This window comes from Cryptomeria japonica, chromosome 8 (assembly GCF_030272615.1).
Source record: "Cryptomeria japonica chromosome 8, Sugi_1.0, whole genome shotgun sequence".
NCBI classification, from domain to species: domain Eukaryota; kingdom Viridiplantae; phylum Streptophyta; class Pinopsida; order Cupressales; family Cupressaceae; genus Cryptomeria; species Cryptomeria japonica.
This window is the reverse complement of record NC_081412.1, coordinates 67,136,238-67,156,960: the sequence shown is the minus strand read 5'-3', so window position 1 is coordinate 67,156,960 and position 20,723 is coordinate 67,136,238. Positions and strand designations below refer to the sequence as shown.

The 20,723-nt window shown below is 35.9% G+C and overlaps 2 protein-coding genes across 4 annotated transcripts in view; one reads left to right on the top strand and one right to left on the bottom strand.

Annotated features, from left to right (window-relative positions):
• The window catches only part of LOC131046359 (protein HESO1), a 208,327-nt gene extending 191,890 nt beyond the window's left edge, over positions 1 to 16,437 (top strand). For all 3 annotated transcript variants that reach the window (XM_057980088.2, XM_057980089.2, XM_057980090.2), the window contains 3 exons: positions 13,347 to 13,453; positions 14,833 to 14,934; positions 15,186 to 16,437. In XM_057980088.2, the coding sequence (XP_057836071.2) occupies positions 13,347 to 13,453; positions 14,833 to 14,934; positions 15,186 to 15,959 (983 nt within the window). In that variant the 3' untranslated portion in view covers positions 15,960 to 16,437. The remainder of the gene's footprint in view (positions 1 to 13,346; positions 13,454 to 14,832; positions 14,935 to 15,185) is intronic.
• Positions 16,438 to 18,945: 2,508 nt separating this feature from the next.
• LOC131857520 (secreted RxLR effector protein 161-like) lies at positions 18,946 to 19,881 on the bottom strand. The gene is made up of 2 exons (XM_059210182.1): positions 19,827 to 19,881; positions 18,946 to 19,340 (listed from the first exon to the last, which is right to left on the bottom strand). The coding sequence occupies exons 1-2, from the start codon at positions 19,879 to 19,881 to the stop codon at positions 18,946 to 18,948; spliced, it is 450 nt and encodes a 149-aa protein (XP_059066165.1).
• Positions 19,882 to 20,723: the final 842 nt, after the last annotated feature.

The following is a 20,723-nucleotide window of genomic DNA, read 5'->3' as shown; positions in this document are numbered from 1 at the left end:
GCACAGACAGGAGATTCAGAGGCAGATAGTGACACGGATGTTCCTGATGTTGGTGAGCATGGCATGGTGTCATGGGGAGCGGCGATGGCTGTTGAATCATCCAGGACCTACCTTAGACACCTTCGCAGGGGGCCGGGGTCGGAGGGTGCAGGCTCCTCTGAGCCATAGGCTTGTAGTTGTATTTACCTTTGGTATTTGTATGAAACATTTGATGATGATCATATGATGACATGGATTTTTTATTCCATGAGTTTTGTAATATTGTATACATTTGACAATATTTATATATCTATGTTTGTTATTTCCTTCAGCTACAATTTGCGTTTATGCTTATGTGATTGATGTATACTTGTGTATGTAATCAAATGAGTCGAGTTTGATGATGTTATTGTGTCTTTAAGGTGTATTTAATAAAGGGTGCCTGAAACAAGTTTTAAATCTTTAAAAATCTCTAAATTTCTTGAGTTTTTCACTTTCTCGAGTCTTACGCTGAGTCTTACGCCGAGTCTTGAGTCCGAGCCGAGTCTGAGTCCCGTTTCTTTGGAATTTGGAGTCTTATCACTATGCACAGATGGTATTATTGGCCATGTGGAAGTAAGGAGAAGCATCCGGAGGCTCATTCTATTTACGGTAGAGTATATTTTATAAGTGTTTTAATAAAATGATGCTTTATGTGGTTTTTAAAGCCAAAAGGGTTTTCCTTATCTATATCTTGTGCAATGTGTTAAATTTATGTTTGTATGATTCTCATTTCAGTTATTTTATATTTTGTTTATAATTATTAGTTTCCTAAGATCCTAAATTCTAACAAGAATGTTGGAAGTAATCTCAAAGCGATGGTTTGTTTTGTGACAAAATGTATAGTGCATATGTTTACAACATCTTGCAGGTGTTTAGTAGGAGTCTTGAAATCTTCCCTTGTGGATTTTGGTAGGGATTTAAGGACATTGGCAGGCAAAGGATCCTAAGTGGCTAGAGGCATCGAAGGAATTAGAGGACTACTGCTATTCCAATTTACAAAATTAATAGGAACTCTTGGTGTTACCATTGGAATGTGCGTTGGCAGATTTGGCTGAAGAAGCCTTCTTCATGTTTTGATGACAAGAGCTGAGACCAAAATAACAGGATGTGTACCTGCAAATGATCTATTTTTAGACCTTTTGCTCATAAAATAAGCTGATATTCTAAAATCTAATCTATAGTCGAGAGGGCATCATGAATTATCAGCCGATAGGCTATTTCGGGTGGGGAAACCCCCACCGGAATGTTGTTTCACACCAGAAAAGTCACGCCAGGAAAGTCCGCTGGTTTTCGCTGTCAGCATTTTGTCTATTTTTTTTATTTCTCTGTTTGGAAAATAATGCTGCGTCCTTGTATCCCAAATCACAATGACATACCAACAGAGGGTGCACAGTACAGAGAGCTCTTCTGGTGTTGTGTGAACTGTGGCAAGTGCAGCAGGGTATAGACTCAATGAATAAAGCAAAGAATTCTATGAAATTCTCGATCAGGGCAATCACTGGAAAATGAGGTGGCTGGTGTAGCAAAAATGAAGGTGCAACAACCAGATTAGAATCACAAACTTTCTTCCACCACCTCTTACAAGTAAATGCTTAGGGGAGCTATACACTTCATTCGCCATCGCTGTACAAGTTGACATACACTACTCTGATACCAATATGAAGAGAAAAAATACTTGATCGATTTATTTAATGAATTCAAACAATTTTATATAGGTGATACAGTTGGTGTAACTGCACAATCAAAACAAAATTGTCTGCAACTGACTGCATAACCACAACAAACTAAACAATGTTGTACAACACATGATCTGCTAACAACAAAAATCATCTTAAAAATATAGCAATTACATCAAGAGAGCTGGCGTGGGGACTAATAATCTGATTTGTGATGAGAATTAGAGGACAAATTTTCATATAGGTAAAACTATGGATTCATGCTAATGGAGATATCTACATTTCTAATGGTAAGCTTGTATTGTAGAAGTGTTCTTATAATGACATTGCCAAGGTTCTACAAGGACATGACAAAATTGTGATGGTGGTCATCCTTTATTCAACAATAGTGTATGATACATATATATAGAGAATATGGTTGGGAAAGTAGGTTAATGTGATTAGGAAAGGAATAGAATCCAATTAATTTTGTATTTATGAGTTGATGAGAAAGAACACACAATATGCAAGATTGTGCTTGAATCACTCTATGCCAGCACAACATCTTAGGTACTAATCTACTTTACAGTCACTACCAAGTTTCCACCTTGCATTCTCCTTATTTCTTCTTATGTGTTATCCCACTCACCAGTTCATTATTTGAGTTTTATCTTTTATTGTTGGCTTCATCTTCGTACTTCTATCAATTACCCCATTTAAATTATTTTCTTCCACTTCATCTTTTAATCACCTTGGGTTGGCTCTATGCACACTCAATATAATCAATTCGCTTAGTATCTAATATAGACAATTGTACTACAAGTATCATCTCCAACCGTGCATCAATCTGAGTTTATCTTTATATGGTTAGGGTTCAATTATAGATAGGGTTAAGGTTAGGATAAAGTTTAGTATTATTGCTACGCTAACAATTTATTGAGTCCTTAAATCTGCATGTTAAGTTCACCCTAGATCTAATGAACACTACCACTGGTACAACTTTAACCCTAACTGAAAGCCAACCCTAATTTAATCATAACCCTAATTCCAACTAAACACTTACTCTATACCCTAAAACTAACACCGAAACTAGCACTATTGTAATTTTGACTCTAACTACATGGCCATGGTTTTGCAAAGACATGATACAAGTGTGATGAAGGTCATCCATTATTCATCAATGTTGTATGATACATATCTATAGATCTATAGAGAATATGTTAGGGAAAGTAGGTTAATGTAAATGGATCCAATTGATTTTGTATCGATGAGTAGATGAGAAAGAACACACTACATTATATTCAGATTATCATTTTATCATTTAAGTTCTTTCCCCCCTAGATTTAGACTTTTTGTGTAGAAACTAATAAATATATCTGCTAGATTAAAGAACAGTATTATTGAAAAAAGAAATAAGAAGAAAACAAAATTCTTTTTGATTTCTCATCCATTCATAGACTATACTTATAGAACGGAAATAGGATCTAAATATAGAAAGGGATATTTTTGTGGTGTAGGATGGGAATACGTATCAACCGGTGCAATAGAGATAGGTATAAAGGGCAATTCATAGGGGGCTCTCTGCATCGAGAGGGCATGGGGATTTAGTACCATCAATCTTTAGTTGATTAGTTTTTCAATCCCCACTTTAACGGGAGTATAAGTGTACGCCCATACTGCCGGTAAAGTACAAGGAAACAAGATTGAAAGACTTCTACCACGTCAAGGAGGCAATATGCACGAAGCCCCTAGTGGACTAAGGATCTTACAACATCGATTGATAGTGTAAAAGGGAAGATCAAGAAGGGAAAACCATAACTGCAAGTAGTAAGGTTCCCCTCACTATGTCATGAAAAGAAAAAAGTGTATGATGTGAGTAGTTTTAATGTCAATGCCAAGAAATTTATAAGTATTTATACTTTTTAGGGTCAACTATAATCTAATTTTGATAAAGTATTTATACATTCAATTATAAGTCTTTGCCAAATTTATAATTATATAAATTACTATTGGCGTAACCATTGCACCTTATTTAGGTGCAAGCGCTAGTTTAAGTTTTTTTGTGTCCCAAGGGGTATGCCAAAACTATTGATATTCAAATTTGCATTTATGTGTGCCTTTGTGCCAACATGAGAAACCTTGTAAACATGGAACACGATTCACAAGATGACTTCTGGATTGATAAGCTAGTTCTTATGATATTCAGTGAATTCCAATCAGAATTGAAGGAAAAGGGAAAGAAGATATTGGAAATAAAATACTTTGAATTATAAATTCTTTTCGTGTCCTATTGTACATGCCAAAGTTGTTGATATTCAGATTTGCTTTTTCGTGTGCCTCTGTACCAACATGGGAAACCTTGTAAAGGTGGGACATGACTCACGATGTAACTTCCAGATTGATAAGCTGGTTCTTCTTATGATCTTCAACGAATTCCAATCAAAATTGAAGGAAAAGGGAAAGAAGATATTTGAAATAAGATGCTAAAGTATCAGGTGGAATGCTGAATAAGATATTTGCTTTTGGCATTCAAAAAATTGCATGGTGTTTATATCAGTTGAAATGAATCATAGTAGCAAAAATTGTCTGGGGAAAATATCGACAAACCAAAAGTTTAAGACTTCTTGAAAAAATGGGCAAAAAATAAGAAAAAATGGATTTAAAAAACAAAAAAATTGTAGAAAAAGAGAAACTATTTTTTTAAAAAAACTTAAGGGCATTTCCGTAGCATAGAGATATAAAGAGCAAATAAAATAGAGTTTAACCCATGAATTGTAGAATTTTTTTTGTTTTTTTGTTTATATTCATATTGCTGATTACATACGCAAATGTTCAGTTGACTTTTTAAGAGGGCAGTCACCAAATACACCAAATAGTTGTCTGAGTTTGAGATCAAATATTAGCCAAATATTAGCTAAGTCTATTAAGTAACTGAGATCGAAAGTTAATAGACAAATAGTAAAAGTGGGGGCCATTTTGAAGTGATCCAAGAATTTCATTGTGATTGAGGCAAGGAGTTTTGTACGCTCAATTCAATATTCTAGAAATCTTATCAAATCATATTCTACAATTGCAATGCTTTATATCATAGCAACAAAATTGTTTCGGGAAAAAATCGGCAAACCAGAAGTACAAGATTTTTTGGAAAAGTGGGTAAAAATTTGGATTTTAAAAAATCGTAAAAACTTGTAGAAAAATAGACACAAACTACTTTTTAAAAAACTTAAGGGCATTTCCATAGCATAGAGATATATAGAGTAAATAAAATAGAGTTTAACCCATCATTGTAGAAAATAGATTTTTGTTGTTTATATTCATATTGCTGATTACATAGGCAAATATTCATTTAACTTTTTAAAAGGGCAGTCACTAAATACACCAAATAGTTGTCTCTGTCTGAGATCAAAGATTAGCTAAATCTATAAAGTAGCTGAGATCAAAATTTATCAGACAAAGATCCAGCTATTGTTAGGAATTTAGTAAAAGTGGAAGCCATTTGAAAGTGATCCAACACCTTCATTGTCATTGAGGCAAGGAGTTTTCTAGGGGTACTTTGATATTTGAGAAAGCTTATCAAATCATATTCCACAGTTGTAATGCTTTATATTCCCTGATGGCAATTGGTAAATCCTTTATATGGGCTAGAATTCAACAAAAGGCATTTGTTTAGCTGAAGTAAAAGATTACCAAGCCACTGGTTTTGGCAATGCCTAGCTTGCAACTACTATTTTAGGTAGAGACAAATTTTAATGATTGTGTGTTGGAGGCTCTTTTATTACAACTATGTAAGCTTGTTTGTTGTCATTCAGATTTATTTCATGGAGCACTTTGGATATATTTCTTACATAATGAATTGTATGTCTTTGTTTGAGCAAAATAAAACTATATCAATTATAAATTAAAATCATACATCTATATCTATATATCATGTATGTCTTCAGTTGTTTAGTGTTGTGGTAGAAACACTCCATTGGTGAAGCAACCGCCAAGGTTCAAACTCCTGTTGGGCCATTGAGCTCGCAGACTTTTGTTGGGTCGTTGAGCTCGTGGGTTTGAACAAGTGAAGTGTGGGGAATGATGAACACCCCAAAAATGGACAAAAGAAAAAACTTTTTCAACGTTGATTCCACATTGACTTTGATTCCGTCTCGGATCAACCCTACTTCTAAGCAATTTAGTAATTTCACGAGTTTTTGTAGGGTTTTGTAAGTTTTTGCAATGATTTTTTCACTTTTTTGCCATTTTGGGGGATTTTAATGTGATTCAAATGCAAAAAATCATTGAAATTTGGATCAACGATTGGTCAATGATTTTTTCATGAATCGGGATTTTTTGGGGAATAAATCGGCTGGCTCCAAGATTTAGGATTAATCAGGTATAATTGCGATTTTTTGAAGACTATTGCTTCTATGAAATGAATAACTTAGAGTAAGAAGGGGCATTTTGGTGTGTTTTTTATGCACATGCAACTTAGAATAAAATACCCTGAGATATCCTATTCTCTCTTGATCAAAATCTTCTATGTGCTAAACAGATTGGCTGTGTGATCACAAAGTCCACTCCAAGGTTCCAGTTTCATGTTGATAGTTTTAGTTGGTTTGTTAATTTTAAGACCAGACAGATAACAGTAAGCAGAAAATAACAAAGAAAACACACATAACACAACAATACCTTGGGAAAATCTCCCTCTTGGAGGTGAAAAACCCAGCAACAAGTCTCAAATGTTTATTAGGCAATAATCAGAAGTGATTTTACAATATGCTTCAGTACTTGAAGCTGTCAGCACATAATGGACAATAATAGCTTCAACCTAGGGAGTGAACTTATCTGCAATTCGGGTGTTGCTGTCCCAAAGATGAAGTTCGCTGCCCTTTAAATGGAATTCGCTGACCTCCCAAGGTGATAGCAGTGCTTCAGATAAGGTTCCCTGAGCTTCCAATAATATTCGCTGTCTTCTAATAGTGTTCGGTGTGCACTCAATGATGATCGCTGCCTTTAGATGATGTTTGCTGATCTCTGATCATAATATGCTGATCGCTGAAGTAATTCGCTTATGACAGTTAGGAATGTATTTTCCAAAATGTATATCTGATGTTTGTAAATTACTTTGTATATATATGTGACCAACTAACCTAGAAGCCTTAGGTCGGCCTTGCTAAATGATTTCATGATAATCTAAGGTTGGCGCCCAATATGGGGTCAGACCAATAATCATTTACAAGTTACATTTATATATATAGGTCTTGTCCTATCCACAAGTTACATTATACATGGGTGTTGTCCTATCCGCAAGTTACATTATACATAGGTCTTGTCCTATCCATAGCAAGAGATAATTACAAGTTACATGTATTTGATCCCAACGCTAAGTTACATCATTTGCCTTCACGTTACATGTGTTTGGGCATAGCCCTAAGTGGTTCGGATTGCATGAGAGATAATACATAGAAATTTTAATTGTCATTGACAACATTAAAATTCAATAGTCAAGTATCCGAGCTAGCTACAATTTTCAATAGGTTCGTTATGATTCGTTGGTAATCTCAAGGGGGATTTACATAATTGTTCGAGGAGTGAATCAATAAAAGGATTTTGCTGATTGTTGATGCTTGTAAGTTTATTCCTTTTTGGAAAGATTTTGCAATTAGCTATTTTCTATCCTACTTTTACTATGACTTGGAAAAAAAGGCAAAAGGGATGAGGTTTTAGAAAGATAGTTCTAATCCTAATCTAATCCTATGAACTCTAGAGACGGAAATTGCAAAAGTGGAATCCAAAACCAATCCTTGCTTCGCCAAATTCAACAACTACACAAGAACGGTGCAATCTTCTAAGGAATTCACAAGATTTTTATCACTCATAGTCACCAAAATTTTGAACAATGAATAAAGCGATAGAAGTTAAGTTTATGTTTCTGGTTCAGGCTAACTTTGCACGATAACTGAAAATCATGCAATCATAAAAAATATGAACACATTATTCCACATTGAGCGATTCCATCAAATCTTTCATTCAATCTAACAACTTGAAATGAAATCTATTCTATGGAGAGCCAAGAAACCATGCTAACTTGCAAAAGTAGACAAGATTCACCAACAATTGAACAATGAATTATGTCTTAGCATTGAAGAAGTATCACTACAACAATTTCTCAGAAATCTCTCTCTTTACAAATGAGAGGAGGGTTTATATAGGCACCCTATTACAAAGCAATGGCCTAGATTGATCTAAGATCAACGACCAAGATAAATAGATAAAACCCTAATTAGGGTTAACTGCAAAAAACTCCTTTTGGCCAATGAGAAAATTACAACACTTCGGATAACCAATGAGAAAATAGGAGCCACTTGTTGAGTCTGGTTTGTTGCACTTGGACATGTTTGACTTGGAACCTTAGGATTGGTTGATTGATGACTGGGTTGCCACCTCAACTAGCCTTGCAGATTTGATTCCTTATCATGAAGAAGTGTTGATGCCTGAGGCAATATCTTTTGATCCGAAGGAAATTTAAGATGATTAGAACATCTTCTTCATTCTTATTGCGTCTTGAACTTATCGCTCCTTGGTGTGGAATCTTTTGGTTATGGATTTTTCAAAAGAAACCTAAGGTAGATGTAGAGCCTTTCATCCTTGGATGACATTAATCTTCTTGAATGTCTTGATGAAGTGTAAGTCTTTCGTCTTTGTTCTACTCATCCTTGGATTCCATCTTGAAGCGTGAATGCTGTCCTTCCATCATCTTTCCAACTGGTTTTCTTTTGTCATCTTCACTTTTTTTTGGAATCCCTTCCCGAGTTGACTTCAGCTAGTTGAAAAATATGAAAAAATTCCTAAGTTAGGGAAATAGGCATGATGTTGCATGACAAATTTCAAACAATAACTGTGATTTTCTGATTAAACTTTGAAAATCAGACTGAGTATGGTCTGAGGAACAAAAAATCAGAGTTAGAATAACTAGGAATTTTGAAATTCATGACTGATAATGAACTTAGAATTGAAAATCAGACCTGGAGATAGTTGGGAAACTTAAAATCAGACTCAGAAAATTTTTGCAATTATGAAATTTAGTCTGATTTCAACTTTTAGAAGTGAAGATCAGATCAAAATCAGACCCTATGAACATTCTAGAAATCAAAGTCAGCCTCAGAAAATCATGGAATTTAGTCTGATCAAACTTTAAGAAAGATTCTAGAACTTGAAATTAGACTTTGAAAGCCCTAAAAATTATGAAACTAAGTCTGATTTTAAGGGTATCTACCTCTGAGACACAAAAGGCAGCCCTGCTCCATGGATGAAACTCGAAAATTTGATGCAAGAAAACCCTGCATTGGTCTGATAATGAGCATTTAGAAAGAAAGAAGGAATTTTGGAGCGCAAAATCTCAGAATTTTGCCTTGGAAGTGCTTCAAACCTGCAAGAAATGGAGAAAAATCTTAGAGAATGCTGCTAATAAGTCTTTGAATGCCTTGAATTCTCCCTTAGAACTCGCTGTGAACCTGCAATTACACTTCTAATTTGCCTAGAACTTTGGAAAGATGCCAAGAAAAATTCGAACTTCTTGAGGATAGAAGGAAAATTGTGAATAGTGAATTGCCAAGACTAATGTCTTATAGGAAACTTAACCCTTGCCTTGCATTGTTTTTTTGTTTTAATGAATTTTAATGGCAATGTATGTAGTCCAGTTTTGGCTTCCAAATCGAACCTTGTGTTTTATTGTTTTTTTTAATTTAAAACTCATGGCAATTTTTCCTCTTTGCTTCCTTCTAGAAACTGTTTTTCTTTATTTCCTTTTTTTTTTCATCTGATCCAACACTTAGACAAATTGTGCTTTCTTTTTTACTTTCATCTTTCCTTGTTGAGCGAATTGTTTTGTACTTAGCTTTTATTTTTGAAATTATTTTTTGTTTGGAAAACTTTTTTGCCTAGGCGGACTTTGATGCTAGCCAAGGAAGTTTTGACCATGGCATGGGCAGACCTTGACGTTGGATTAGGGATTTTTTATACTTAAACCAAAATTTTCAACCTTTTCTCAATACTTGATCATTTTCATACTCGCTCCTAGAGCGGACTTCATGATAGGATTGGGAAGTTTTCCACTTGCCTTGGGCAAACTTTGCTTATGCTTAAGGAAGTTTGCCATGGAAACAAGGAATAATTCCAAGGAAACAAGGAATTTTTCTAAGGAATTTACTATTTAGGAATTTTTCCAAGGAATTTAGGATTTTTTTTTTCAATCAAGGTTCCAGACTTAGTCATTTTCTTGTGATCTTCAATCAGATTTTAAGAAATCATCCTCTGGATTCGAAAGTTATTTCATACTTGGTGTATTTTGGATGAATTCTTTTGACTTGACACTATTCTTGAACCTGAAACAATCCAAGACCTCAAAAAAGAGAGAAAGCAACTTTCTATTTTTAGAAAAAAGCAGACTGAAAGAGAAGGTTCCAACTTTCTAACTTTAGAAAACTTTCTAACTTTAGAAAAAAGCAAAAAGCAAAATTTCCTAAAAAAAGCAAGTTGTCAGAATTGACCTTGGGAAATTGCGATTTTACTCCTTCAACCTATCTGAGCACATTTGTGACATTAGAACGTTCATTCGACCACTTTTCCTCATTGATTTCGATGACTCCTCCAAATTTTGAAAAACTTGACTCATTTGTAGAGGCTAGAGACCCGATACAAACCCTAAGATGCTAAGACACAACCCTAAAAAGCAAAAACTAGGGGGTCCCCATTTTCAATGGGGCGATGTGTGAAAACGTCACAAGGCACAAATATGCTTGATGGCAATTGCATTTGCAAATTATAGAAGGCTTAGAACAACATAGCTATTGAATAATGATAAAATGGTAGAGGGAAAATTCACAGATGGGCACAAGAAGGTGAAACAATTAATATATCAATTTCTATTACACAAAGTATGAAAGATAAGAGTTGCATAGTCATATTTTGGTTTAATTCATTGAATATAATGAAATACGATCTCTTGCCTTCAAGGCTTGAGTATCAAAAATTCTTTCCTTTTCTCCTCCTCCCCATAAAAGTCCCTTTCAATGAACATTTCATAGATATCTATATCATTCCTCATGAGCAAAAAAGCACTAATAATTCAAAATTTGGAGATTGCATTCTAGGAATCCATGTGACTGAGCTTTAAATTGTCCCTGTAAATGACAATTTTTGATGAAATACCTGGCATAAATGTCCTTCAAGATCTCTTTACTGCAATTGTTGGATGAGTTCCTTCTGAACCATAGTGAACAAATCTGAGGAGTCCATTTGTCGAATATCACATTTATGCTCTGGCAATAGTGCAACAAAAAGCACTGCTAATATCTTGCTGAGGTGCCATGTGTACTTGTCATTGTATCATATCCTATATGGATTTTGTTTCCAAAATGGGTTCCACCACTAGTTGATGTGTTCATTTTATATCAATAGTGCAACGTTCTCAAGTTGCCATAGTGACAACTTCGAAACACTGCACACATTGTTGATCTCGGAGATGATGGATGATTATGTGATGGTGGAACTCGAACTTGTATTTCTCAGCTGTTATCAAAATGAGGACCTGCTCTTGTCATCTCTGACCAATGGTGCAAATGGAAAAATCTACTAGACTGACTATATTTTTAAGAAGTGTCAAAGGTGAATATAGTATAGGTTCTCTTGCTTTATTTCTCTATATCTGCAAAAAGATATCAATGGAATTGGGCCCACTTGCTTTTCTGACTCACTGGTTTTCGTCCAACAGTGCAATGTTCTCGAGTTGTTAGATTCCCAACTTCAAAACATTGTGCTAGCTATTTGATCCTTCAGGTGAGATTGATGGTTTGCAGCATCAGAAGCTTTCCCTTGTGAACTTCATTGCTATGGGGCCCACTCAAGCTGATGTGTCAAATACTAACCAATGTGGCAACAGGAGGTGTCAGACTGACACACTCTAACTATTGTGCTGGCTGTTGATATTTGAGATGACCACCGCTGCGAACCTGCTGCTGATGCCATGTGCAAGGAAATCTTAAGGAGTCACCTGAATGTCCCACAATTTTTACAAAATATTGAGATATAATGTGTGAAAATCATGTATAATCTTGCAACTGACCAATACCTAAGCCAAAAGAGAATAAAATGGCTGGCTAGAGAAAACAGGGAAAGGAAATAGAATGTTGATTAAAATGGCATCTTAAAAGGGTGAATGGAGAGCGAAGCTCTACATATTATATGTAGCCTTTCAAAAGGCTAAAATGTAGTACTTCTCAAAGGTATTGTATTGTTGTTGAATGCCTTATGTTTTATACCACTTATATCAAATGGAAATCTGTTGGAAAGTAGTGGTTTTGACAATAGTTAGAAAATATAAAGTATAGATGGAGTCATGGAAGAGTCGTTTTTATAAAGTTGTTAAGGTACCTATGCTGGTTTGTGTGGGATGAATGACATGAAGTGGCAGTTGAAGAAATGACAGAGTTACCATGTATGAGAATGATTAGACGACAACAAAATCCTATGAATAGAACAGATCATGTAAATTGAAGTACAGAACATATTTGCATCAGACTTGAAAGTTCATTTTTTAGTCTTGCTGTTGAGTCATCAGTAAAGTTGACAGAATGTGCAATTACTTTACTTGGGGAATCACCCTCTGAAGATGTGAAAGAAAGATGCCCCTCTGTCAATCTTTTCAAGCTGCAACAACATTTCTGAAACAATTTTCTTTGCCTATTTTTATGGCAGAGTTTCAAAGTTATGTCTAAATCTAGCAGGTATGCCGATTGGAAATGTTTTGGGATTTATGGTGAGCGTAGAGTGTTTGTGAAGGTCCAGAGATGTGACACCTTCCTCGTTTTATAGAAATTAATTGGATCTCTGCAGCTATTAAGAAAGTGCCTTCTGGATGTTGAACACACCATTTTGATTTTTCATTCAATTTAAAGAGAGGGAGGGAAGGAAGGAGGAAAGTTGAGCACTGAGAAAGGAGGGATGTAAAAAAGGATTGATAATTTATGTGGAATGATTAATGAAATACCATCATACAGATATGCCCTCTGCCTAGACATCAACTAGCCACTTTATTGATGATAAATGGCTTCACAATAAACATATGATTCCACCATTTTTCAACAAATATTATTCAACCATTTTTCACTTATTAAGAGTGAGGGAGTTGGGTAAAGTTAAAAAATGTGTACAGAGATCCCATTAGAGGGATATGCCACCCCCTTGGTCATCAGCCACCCACTTGATTGATCATTAGTATTTGCATAATAAGCATAGCATTAAATATGATTAGACAAGTTTTGATTTCCTCTTCTTTTCCGTTACTGAGATGCTTCCTTGTTCATCTATGAAATCCTAAGGCCACACTGAGTTCAAATGGTTTAGCAAATACGGTAGAACCTGCATGTTACAATTCTTTGCCTTGACTCTAGCAAGCTGCAGGTATATAGCCTAATGTAATAAAAACATAATGATTGTTTCTTAGTTATGCGGTTACATCACAAGCCACTTTGTTTATGCTTCTGCTTATTCTATTCTCTTTTTGGCATGCAAGACAAACCATCATATTGTCTTTTGTTTTGAAATTCTATCTATAGTCACTGCAAGAAGTCATAGCATTTATGTCTAAGAAAGTAATTCTAGTTTATGAAGTTTTATAATTTTGTGCAGACGAAGCTGACATTTCAGTGGTGGAGAAAAGAGTCCTGCAATACATTAATTTTGGTATTCATAATAAAGAGTCTATACCTGAGTTGTTCATCTCTCTCTTGTACAAGGTATGCTTTACACTTTACAACTATTTAGTTCTTTGCGCTAGAAATGTCCTTGGTTTGTATCACTCTAGATTTTTTATCTCCATTTTACTATTCAAGAACTTCTTAAATTTCTGGAGATTTATTTTCATTACTTACGATCTTTTTGCTAAATGTCACTACTATCCACCTATTCCACAAGTATATAGCATAAATTACATTATCAAGGGCGATAATGTTACAATAATGTTCTCCAATGTGGGGCACCCCTTTGTGTCTGTTTTTCTCTTTAGCTGAATGTTAAAGTTCTGTTCTTTGTTTTACTCCGAGTTTGTTTTGGGTATTGCAAAATTAATTTGTTTGTGTTTATAGAATGGTGATGGATGGTGTAATTGATGTGCCCTCTTATAGTGATATTTAGCTTTATTGGAACAAATCATAGAAATAACCAGAACATAAAAGTCCTGTCTCACCAATTCCATTCTTAAGCTAGCATCCAAAACTTGGCAGCACTATTTTTGTACACTTGGCATTATCTTTTGTAAATTGGTGAGGTTTGGGGTGCATCATGAGAGCAAGGGTTTTGAATCAGTGAGATTCTGGGGTGGGAAGTTAAAGTATTAAAATTTGTGTCTCACCAGTTACATCCATAAGCTAGCATCCCAAACTTCGCAGCACCATTTTTGGACACTCGGCATTATCTTTAGTGAATTGACGAAATTTAGGGTCCATCATTAGAGCTAAGCATTTTGAATGAATGGGATTCTGTGGTGGAATGTTAAAGTAGTTTTTAGAAGCAATCATACTTCTGGCTATGGATCTGTAATGACACATACATCTCCCTTCTCCCACTTTCACCCGACTTTCTGAAGCATTTTCCAAATTCAATGTGCATGGCCATTTTTGAGTCATGCCACTGTTGCATTTCTGAATGTGTGTAGTTTTTCATAACGAACAATTATGTCTTGCATTTCACACCTTTACATTTGGAAAATGCAATCAGATCTTTCATATCTAGCACCTATGAGTATACGCAATTTTTGAAATCTATGTTCTGACTCAGATGGTGGATCTGTGCCTTGAATATGTTCTTAAATTTTTGCTAACAATACATGTTTTCATTTCTTCCAACACTCTGTTTATACTTTATACTATGCTAATAAGCAAACTTTTTGACAGTTTTGTTAAAGAAATGATTTTGGGCAGGGAGTATTTACATGAATGTTTTCCTCACTCATTTTCATTTCATAAAACTACTTCTCAGGGACATTTGTACAGGGTGTTGTATCCATTGACCTCTTAAATTTACTTCTTAACTTTTTTGAGATGGTTACTCATTTTATAGATTTAAGAGACTTGTGCATGAAAAACCTCTTTTAATTCTCAGTTAACATTCGTTGCAGCTATTGGCGGTTGAATCTCTTTGGCAGGAAGGGCTGTGTGCTAGCACTTATGTAGGGAATTGGATTTTCAAAAAGCTGGAGAATAAAATTAGCTGTATAAGTGTATGTTTCCCACTTTTTGGTGTTTTATCTAGTGGCTATAAATATCATTGCTCGTCAGTTTATTAAAATATCTACATGCTAGAGGTTTTTTTCTTATGAATGTTACATTCCATGCTTTTGCAAAGTCATTCTATTAGTACAACTGCCAGAAAAAATAAATGCCATATTTTCTGTCTGTGTAAGAACTTGAATTACAAAAGGACTGTCCTGAATATTTGTTTTGAATGCTTATGGACTGATGGTAACTACAGGTTGAAGATTTTACAGATCGCAATCAGAATGCTGCAAGGTCAGTGAAGAAGGAGGAATGTGAAACAATCTATAACTGCATAAGGCAAACCCTCTCTCATCTCCATCAGCATTTAAAAGGTCACTCAGAGGCATCTGATTTAAAAGAATTTCTCTTTGGAAAAGCTTTAGATAAGTCATATGAGGCAAAACACCAGCACAAGGGAAAGAGGAGCATGCCCTTTGGAGATAAGGTTGATCAAAAGAAGATGCGATTCGCTGAAGATGAACAGAGGGATGGAAATGCAGTGCATCATGTACCTGGATTTGTAGCTGATTCGATGTCTGGATACGGTCACTTGAAAGAACAAGCATGGGGACCAAGGTCTAGTCAATGGCAAGAGTCACAGCCATGGCTAAGACATCCTCCATTGCCAGATTCGCGGCAAGGATTCTGGCATGGTCAGGGGCATGTTCCAAGATTTGGGCTGGGGCATGGTCTGCCACATGAGCTGCCACACTTGGATCCTCTTGAAGCAAGGCTTTTGGACTGCCAAAAGTCACACTTGACCCTTCTTGAAGCAAGATTTGTGGACCCATTTCAAAATGGTATAATTCACAAATTGCCACCTATGATACCTTCTGAATCGAGATTTCCAAATTTAGTCCAAAATGGTCAAGCACACCAAATGTCACGCCTGACCCACCTCGAGGAGAGATTTGTGAATCCATTTCAAAATGGACGGGAGTACCTATTTCCAAATAATCATAACCTCAATTACCTGCACCGACGGTAACGTTGATCATTGTTGAGGGATTGCAACATTTCTTGCATTTCAAGACTCTTAACTACCCTGATCAATTGGAGGAAAATCAAGTTAAGGCTAAAGTGAATTTTTTCTTGTCATTTCAAAATATTTTTAACCTTAATCATCCATCCCAGTGATAAATTTGGCTGGAATGAAAGGGTTTGGAAGACAATTGCAAAACTCTTGTACACTATCAACATTGCTGGACTGCACTCTAACCTCTTGGAAGTGATTTGTCAGTTGAGGGGCTTATTTTTCTAATCTGTAGCATCATTGTAATTGTGAAGTAGTTGAAGTTTACGTTGTAATTGTCTTTTTGGAAAACAATCTGTGAATTGGAAGGATTGTTTTCCTAATCTGTAGATATGATCGTTGTATTTTTGAAATAATTGAGGCTTATAATATTGAATATCTGACAATAATATATATAATAACATAAAAACATTCCAGGTGAGTAGTTGTGTTATTTGATTCGCATGTAGTTTGCAGTAATTTTTATAAATTTCCTCCTGTCCAAAACTAGTGTCCCCCAGGAATGCAATCCTGGGTAAATCTGGCTGCATCCAGACCAGGGAGGTCTTGGGGACAGCAGGATGGGGTTGCAACACCCCTCCACCATCCTTATGGACACCACTTGCAAGGGAGTTCATCTCCAGGATGGTCCTGTAATGCAGGGGGCATTCTGCTCTGCAAGGTGCGTGTGGTGATGCCTTACAGTCTCTGGACAGCTGGTGGATGTCCAGATGCTCTTCAACTGCCCTGGAAATGACAGGATATCTCCATGCCCTTTTTGTAGTTATGCTTTGTAGATTTCTTATGTTTGTGAGTTTCTAAATCCTCATTAGCCATTACTATTTCTTGGGAAGCAGGTGAAATGAAAACGGTGAAGAAAATAAATAAAAAGAAAGATGATATGCCACTTCTTTATACTACAGCCCTCGCCTTTGCCCCCCATGCTGTTTATTACAAAGCTGTTCCTCTGTATTTAAACCTTTAATTTCAACTAGATATAAGAATCAATGCCTTTCAAGTTCGAATTTAAAAACTAATGACTTCAGGTTTGAATTTTCTACCAATGTTTGCGTGTTCGCTGTAAATCAAATAAATTATGATTTTTTACTTTTAGCAAAGCTCAGTACATTTGCCATTTGGTAATGCTCTGGTGTATAAGTTATCTCTTCTAAAAACCAGCTTAAAATGGGCAAAGAGATATGGTCTGCTTTGCGGATTTAGGAGTTAAAAATGTAATTAGCTCTTTTAGATGAGTATGCCATGGCATTTGCATCAAAGGCCTTAATTTGGGTTTGGTGGTGGGGGCTCTGCCCCTTGACTGTCCTAATCCCATTTTAATTGACCCTATTCTGCTTAGTTGTTTGTTTCTTTAGTCTTTCATTAAAGCAATTGAGCTTTAACAATGCAACTTATTTTTCAATAAGTAAAATTTGCATTAATATGAAATTAGGATAATTATGTTAGTTTTAGCAATCAGATTAGCAGTATAGAACATAAAATCAGAATGCAAAGTAAATCATACACATAACACACATGTACCTTGGGAAAACCTCCCTCTTGGAGGTGAAAAACCCAACAACTATTTCAGATTGTATTATATTAACCACAGGGCAGATTTACAATATAGCCTTCTAGGGCACAAGCACAACTTATCTGAGATATAACAATTTGAAGAATCAAATCCCTGTAGCTCAATTTGTTAGCCCAAATTTGAGTTTGCTGTCTTTGTATGAAGTTAACTCAGCCTTGCAAGATGTTCACTCAGTCTTGATAGGGTTCGCTGGGCTGTAACTCTACTTCGCTTGCAGATCGGAACACAAGGGCAGATCCCTGACTAGTAGTTCGCTCACAGCTGGAAGGAGTTCGCTGACCTCTAATACTGATTCACTATCCTTTAGATATGGTCGTTGTCTTTTAAATGAGATTTGCTGATCACTGAAGATAATTCGCTGATTACATGTGACAATTCGCTACTTGATGAAGATAGAGGATATTCGTTGAATGTGTGTCTTGTGACCTCAAGTCACTTCCTTTATATACATGCCTTTAACTCTTATGCCTAGGTCTGCCTTGGTGCCAAATTACATAGAACCTACCCCAAGTTACAAGTTACATATTCAATAGGTCCCGACCTATTGAATTACAAGTTACACAATGAATAGGTCTTGCCCCATAACCATTATAAGTTACATAAGTTGAGCGCCCAAATAGGGCCCGCCCTTAACATTCACAAGTTACATTGATATCTATTTGGGCCCAACCCAATTACACGCTATCCAAATTGAAGCTCAACCCTAAACATTAATCAATTATATCGATACAATTAATTTTCAGGCCAAGGGCCACATTAAAATTAATTACGCTAGGGATTTGACCTAGCTATATTTCAACACTCCCTCTTAGTTAGGGAGGATCCCTTGAATAATCAAGTTACAACGTGACCATGCTTTATGGACTCTTTCCATGATATCCATCATGCATTCCCACAGAGGATGGTTCCAAGGTACATCATGGATTCCTTCCATGATATTCACCATGCATGCTCGTAGAGGATGAATTCAATATACATCATGGACTCTTTCCATGATACCCATCATGCATACCCGCATAGGATGGATCCACCTTGCATTGCCTGCAAAGGGTGGAAGAGGTCTTTCAGCTCAACTTCTCCTTGAGAAGGATCCAATGTCACCTTGCATTGCCCGTAGAGGGTGACTCCACCTTGCATTGCCTGCAGAAGGTGGAAGATGCAACTTAGTGCATCACTGAGATTGAGACTCCCTCTCAGCCAAAGCTGTGTTCTCAACAACTCCAAGTCTCTCTATGAAGTATTCAAACTTCACACGAGCTAGAGGCTTGGTGAGAACATCTGCAATCTGTTCATCAGTGCTGACATATTTCAGCTGAATGACACCTCTCTATACCATATCACGAATATAGTGATAATGAGTTTTCACATGTTTTATCTGTCATGAGACACAGGATTAGCAGACATCTTAATACAACTCTGATTGTCACAATGAATGACAGTGAGCTCCCAAGGTTGTCCGAACAACCCAACAAGAAGCTTGCGAAGCCACAACTTAGCTTCTGTAGTATTTAATGCAACTAACAACTGTTTCTTGCTGGTCCAGGATATAACAACATGACCCAAACTGAAACAAATTCCTAAAGTACTCTCCCTATCGATTACACTTCCTGCCCAATTAGAATCAGAGTAGCCTTCCAAGGTGATGACAATGTTGATTGGATACTTCAACCCGTAGCCAACTGTGCCTCGCAAATATCTCAGAATATGCTTGGCTGCAACAAGATGAACATACTTCAGTTTGTTCATGAATTGGCTGAGGGCACTCACTGCATAACAAATTTCTGGTCTAGTGTTAACTAGATACATCAAGGATCCAATTAGCTGTCTATACTTCGATGGATCTGCACAATCAGAGTTAGCTGTAAAAACACTGCAATCCATTATTCAAGATATCAATTTATTGGATCCTTGTCATATTTCTAACTCTAGAGAGTAATGCATTAGGCCTAGTTTTATTCCAAATTTTGGAACTAACTCTTTCTAGTTAGAAATCATATGTAAACTAGAGTTAGCATTTCAACATTAATTCGATAGGATCAACATCATACTTACAAAGGCCTAAGCTTATAAGAATCCTTATTATAAAGTTGTGACAACCAGATCTTATGAAGATTACATAATATAAGAATCCACTAAGGGAAGCAATCATCATAAGTTTTCATAAATGAGAAATGTTAATTTATTTTTTCTTTTCCCTTACTTTCACTTTCTACGAAAAGGACCCATAGCACAGTCATTATGAAATGACATACCTTCAACCATCTTCTCAAGTGAAGGAATGAGCTGAAAGCTTGTATAGGCTGTCATGTCTATTTCCAAGCTCCCTCTGAAGCTTGGAGCATAATAGTTCAAGACTCTTGAAGAGAAACATCAATCAAACATGATTCAACATCCCAATAGAATGAATTAATAATAACATGAAAATTCATGAACATGATTCAAATATAAGAGAACTTATCTCTTTATTGGCTAGACTCCCACACAATCCACCAACGTTCTTAAGTTGTTCCATTTTCAAGCCCATGGATCTCTGATGGCTGCATGGCCTTCGGCCCTTGCCATCACATATCATCTACCTTCAACTCAAAGACAACATATTGGAGTTACACGCAAGGGTCACTTGGAACTTCACCCTTCAACCCTGTGAATTGCCTTAATTCAAATTTGGTGGCTCTCTCTGGTTGACGAATTCAATGTTCGATTCAATATATCCATTGACTTCTCAATGAGAGCAAACTATACATTGCTAGTCCAAGGAATATGAAGATGCTCACAATCATCAATCACTCTTCCTAAATGAGGTCGTTGTGATATAATATGATCAATTCAAATACCTTCAATCATAGTATAAAACTACACAACATTCTGTAAATTGTTGAACAAATAACAATAAGATAACCGTACCTGTGCAAAGAACTGAAAAATGTCATATGATGATCACATCTGATCATATTATTGTATTGCAAAAAATGATTGATTAGAAGAACTAAAACAAGTGTATGTCTTCAGAAAAACAGTGTACATAAGCCAAGTTGTCTTTCCAACCAATGCTTAAAACTAATAAAAATGAATATAGGATAATTATGTAAGAACCAACCACTCAATTGAAGAGACACATTGTATAGTTGATCACAAACATATGACTGATA

Bases quoted from the DNA above. Each gene is read 5' to 3' on its own strand.
- LOC131857520 (XM_059210182.1), bottom strand. From the start codon at position 19,881: ATGACAGCCTATACAAGCTTTCAGCTCATTCCTTCACTTGAGAAGATG. The intron at 19,341-19,826 runs GTATGTCATTTC...TTTGTTATGCAG, and splicing joins ACTTGAGAAGATGGTTGAAG to TGAGTGCCCTCAGCCAATTC.